The 4,569-nt window shown below is 39.3% G+C and overlaps 1 protein-coding gene across 1 annotated transcript; it reads right to left on the bottom strand.

Moving 5' to 3' along the window:
* Window positions 1-594: 594 nt before the first annotated feature.
* LOC128440086 (odorant receptor 131-2-like) lies at window positions 595-1,467 on the bottom strand. Its single transcript, XM_053422665.1, has one exon. It carries the CDS (start codon window positions 1,465-1,467, stop codon window positions 595-597), a length of 873 nt encoding a protein of 290 aa, XP_053278640.1.
* Between the last annotated feature and the right edge of the window lie 3,102 nt (window positions 1,468-4,569).

The following is a 4,569-nucleotide window of genomic DNA, read 5'->3' as shown; positions in this document are numbered from 1 at the left end:
CCATCGATGAGTATTCAAAAGTAAGTCTTATGTATGTTAACATCTTTAGTTATATGTGTATATATAAACCAATATCTGTCAGTTTCTAAACTTAAAACAGTTCAGGGGTTGAAAGCAGAGCAGGTGAGGGTCGAGTCTATACGTCAGCCCAAAACACCAATATTTATAACTATATATAATTCCACACTTATTTAATTGATAGATAAGCAGTTTTGAGAGTTGTGATTTGATTTCAGGATGAAGATCTCTGTGATTTTGGCTTTTACTCCTAATACATGACAGTGGAAATAAAGTCAAATCTGAATTCATCAACTACAGTTAAAGAAATATCAATTTTCCTGAAAACTTTTGATGTGCTCCACTGTCACAATAGTTGGTGTTTGATTTAAATGTAAACTGTGCAAGTTCTCTCTATGTTTGTGAACAGGCTGTGCACAAACTCAACACTCTGCAAAGAAAATACCTGACATCACTGGAAAAACATTTCTTTATTTTAATATAGCAATATAAATCAAGCCAGAGACGCAATTAAAAAAAAACAAAAACGTTTCATAATATAACATCATGACAATTTAATAATCCATATCAATCTGATCAGCGTTTCTTACGCAAACCACAGAGAGATAATCTTTTCAGGGCATTCAAAAACATTTCATCCCTGAGGCCATAAATGAGAGGAGACAGACATCTTGGAGCAAGAATAAAAGTAATGTAATTAAAGTACCTGACATTGATAAATAACATGAGATTGATTTGAAGCACAGCAGCTTCTATGAAAGGACACCACAGCTGGATGAGACACAGGAGCAGCTGCAAAGCGTGAAGCCCCACAGTTCTGAGTCCTCTCCATGTGGACTGTTTGTCCTCTGCTGATGCAGCTTTGGCCGCTCTCATTATCTTCACATAGGAAAACACGATTGTGATGCACATGATCAGGAAGTAAAACTGATAAATGGCTGATCTCAGGTGACCCTGCCACGTGTGGATGATGAAGATTTCCACAGTGCACGTTCTGCCCTGTGTGTCGGAGCCATAGGAGGCCGATGCAAAGAAGATGGAGAGAAAAACAATGCAGGGCAGAGAGCTGAGGCTGTGGATGATGAGGATGCCGTGCAGAGTGCTGCGTGGGGAGCACAGCTCTGCGTGACGCAGCGGCAGGCAAATGGCCACGTAGCGCTCCAGGGTCATCGCCGTCAGAGTGACCGGTGTCACAAAAAGGTACAGAGACGAAATCATATAAATAATAAGGCACAACCACATTTGTATCGTATAGCGATATAAATTCAGAATGAACAGGATGTCAGACAGGAATAAAAACAGACAGTCAGACATTAGTGTGACAGCAAATAAGACGTAGCGCATGGAGGTGTAGAAAAGCTCCTTGGAGAAAAAGGTTGTAATTAGCAGAAGGTTAATGCAGAGAAAGAGGACGACGAAGACCTGAATCAACATGATCTCATCATTCATCTTGTACTCTGTGGTGATGTTAGCAGCCATTTTTCTCTCTGTCACAACCAAATGTAAAAAGCCTTCAGACACTGCCACACTTCATTCAGCTCTAAAACCAGATGCACAACTCAACAAGGGATGATCTCACTTTGAATCAACAGGTATCAAACACAATTCACATTATTTTAGTACAGCGTGCATGGAGAAATATTTAGAAGGAGACATAAGAGCACAAGACCCAGTTTACCAAACAATCCCTGGAGTGAAGGTGTTCAGCTGAGCCCTGTGCAGCCTTCTGAGCAGATGCTGTGTGTGAGGGCTTTATATCGGCAACTATAACACAACGTCATATGAACGTTAAATCACCACAGAGTCACGAGCGACAACATTCGCCAACAACACACCTCGTAGGCGACAGTAGCTTTAGTTACTCATTTTGTCCATTGGAGGGACGCAATCAAAAATAGTATACCTAAAATGGCGACTTCATGCTTTTCAACTATTTCCATGTAACTTTATTCCACAAGTTGAATATAAAGGTTCAAATTAAAGATATAAATTTATTGATCCCACACCAAAAGGACAAATTTACAAAAAATAAGGTGATTGAGTATTCAAAACTAAGTCTTAATCTATTGTTCAACAGTTTTTTCCTTATTGAATTCCTATGTATGTTCACATGTTTTGTTATATGTGTATATATAAACTAATATCTGTCAGTTTCTAAACTTAAAAGAGATCAGGGGTTGAAAGCAGAGCAGGTGAGGGTCGAGTCTATATATCAACCCCAAAACACCAATATTTATAACTTTATATAATTCCACACTTATTTAATTGACAGATAAGACGTTTTGAGAGTTATTGTTTGATATCAGAATGAAGATCTCTGTGACTTTGGCTTTCACTCCCAATACATGACAAGGGAAATTAAAAGTCAAATCTGAATTTATCAACTAAAGTTAAAGAAATGTCAATTTTCCTGAAAACTTTTGATGTGCTCCTCTGTCACCATAGTTGGTGTTTGATTTAAATGTAAACTGTGCAAGTTCTCTCTATGTTTGTGAACAGGCTGTTCACAACCTCAATGCTCTGCAAAGCAAATACCTGACATCAACCGAAAACATTCCTTTATTTTAACATAGCAATATAAATCAAGCCAGAGACACAATTAAAAACATAAACATGTCATAATATAACATCATGACAATTAGTTAATCCATACAAATCTGATCAGTGTTTCTTACGCAAACCACAGAGAGCTAATCTCTTCAGGGCATGAAAAAAAAGTTCATCCCTGAGGCCATAAATGAGAGGAGACAGACATCTTGGAGCAAGAATAAAAGTAATGTAATTAAAGTACCTGACATTGATAAACACCATGATATTAATTTTAAGCAAAGCAGCTTCTATGAAAGGACACCACAGCTGGATGAGACACAGGAGCAGCTGCAAAGCGTGAAGCCCCACAGTTCTGAGTCCTCTCCATGTGGACTGTTTGTCCTCTCCTGATGCAGCTTTGGCCGCTCTCATTATCTTCACATAGGAAAACAGGATTGTGATGCACATGATCAGGAAGTAAAACTGATTAATGGCTGATCTCAGGTGACCCTGCCACGTGTGGATGATGAAGATTTCCACAGTGCACATTCTGCCCTGAGTGTAGGAGGCAGAGGAGGCCGATGCAAAGAACATGGAGAGAACAACGATGCAGGGCAGAGAGCTGAGGCTGTGGATGATGAGGATGCCGTGCAGAGTGCTGCGTGGGGAGCACAGCTCTGCATGACGCAGCGGCAGGCAAATGGCCACGTAGCGCTCCAGGGTCATCGCCGTCGGAGTGACCGGTGTCACAAACATGTACAGCGACGAAATGATATAAATAATAAGGCACAACCACATTTGTATCATAAAGCGATAGTAACTCAAGATGAGTAGGATGTCAGTCACGAATAAAAACAGACAGTCGGACATTAGTGTGACAGCAAATAAGACGTAGCGCATGGTGGTGTAGAAGACCTCCTTGGAGAAAAAGGTCATAATTAGCAGAAGGTTAATGCAGAGAAAGAGGACGACAAAGACCTGAATCAACATGATCTTATTATTCATCCTGTACTCTGTAGTGATGTTAGCAGCCATTTTTCTCTCTGTCACAACCAAATATAAAAAGCGTTCAGACACTGCCACACTTCATTCAGCTCTAAAACCAGATGCAGAACTGAAGAACAGATGCTCAAATTATCTCTCTATGAATCAACAGTTATTAAACACAACACACATTATTGTAGTACAGCGTGCATGGACAAATAACAGCACAAGACATAAGAACACAAGACCCAGTTTACCAAACAATCCCTGGAGTGAAGGTGACAACGCACCTCATAGGCGACAGTCAGAGGTGTAAAAAGTACTGAAATATTGTACTCAAGTAAAAGTACCTTTACTTTGATGAAATTTTACTCAAGTACAAGTAAAAGTACCCATCCATAAATCTACTCAAGTAAAAGTAAAAAGTAGTTCATTTAAAATTAATTTAAGTAAAAGTTACTTAGTTACTTCCAACAACTTGATGAGGGCCGCTCCTATACAGTGCAAAAAAGGACAAGGGGTCATAAATCCAATCCAATAACAGTAATTTTTAGTTAAAGGAGAATCTTTACAAATATAAGTGCAATGACATTAAACATGTCAAACATTAAACATTAAACATGTCTACACAACATTTAAGAACTTTTGGTGGGACATGTCAAGACATGAACCACATGACAGCTAAAATAAAAAGTTAAAATGCCGCTGTCCCACTGTTTATTTAAACTTTTGGTTAAACTTTGGCCCACCTTTTGAGCACTAGTCTACAAACTTCTTGTTGAGTTTGAGCAGCAGCTGATTTTCAAGCTGAGTAGAGCTCATCCAGGCTCGCTTTGCATTGAACAGCATCACAGCTGAAGAGTTGCTCGCAGGCGGCCAAGGCAGGTAGGCCAGTGTTGAGTTTCAGGCAGTGTTGTGCATGAACGAGTTCAAAAGAATGCGTTCATTGAACACGTTCATTTTTATGAGAACGTTGAACTGAACGAAACTTAATGACAAATATTGAATTTGAACAGTGAACACGTTCATATTATCTGA

This window comes from Pleuronectes platessa, chromosome 5 (genome assembly GCF_947347685.1).
Source record: "Pleuronectes platessa chromosome 5, fPlePla1.1, whole genome shotgun sequence".
Lineage (NCBI taxonomy): Eukaryota > Metazoa > Chordata > Actinopteri > Pleuronectiformes > Pleuronectidae > Pleuronectes > Pleuronectes platessa.
The sequence above is the reverse complement of the archived record's forward strand: the minus strand, read 5'-3'. Positions and strand labels throughout refer to the sequence as shown.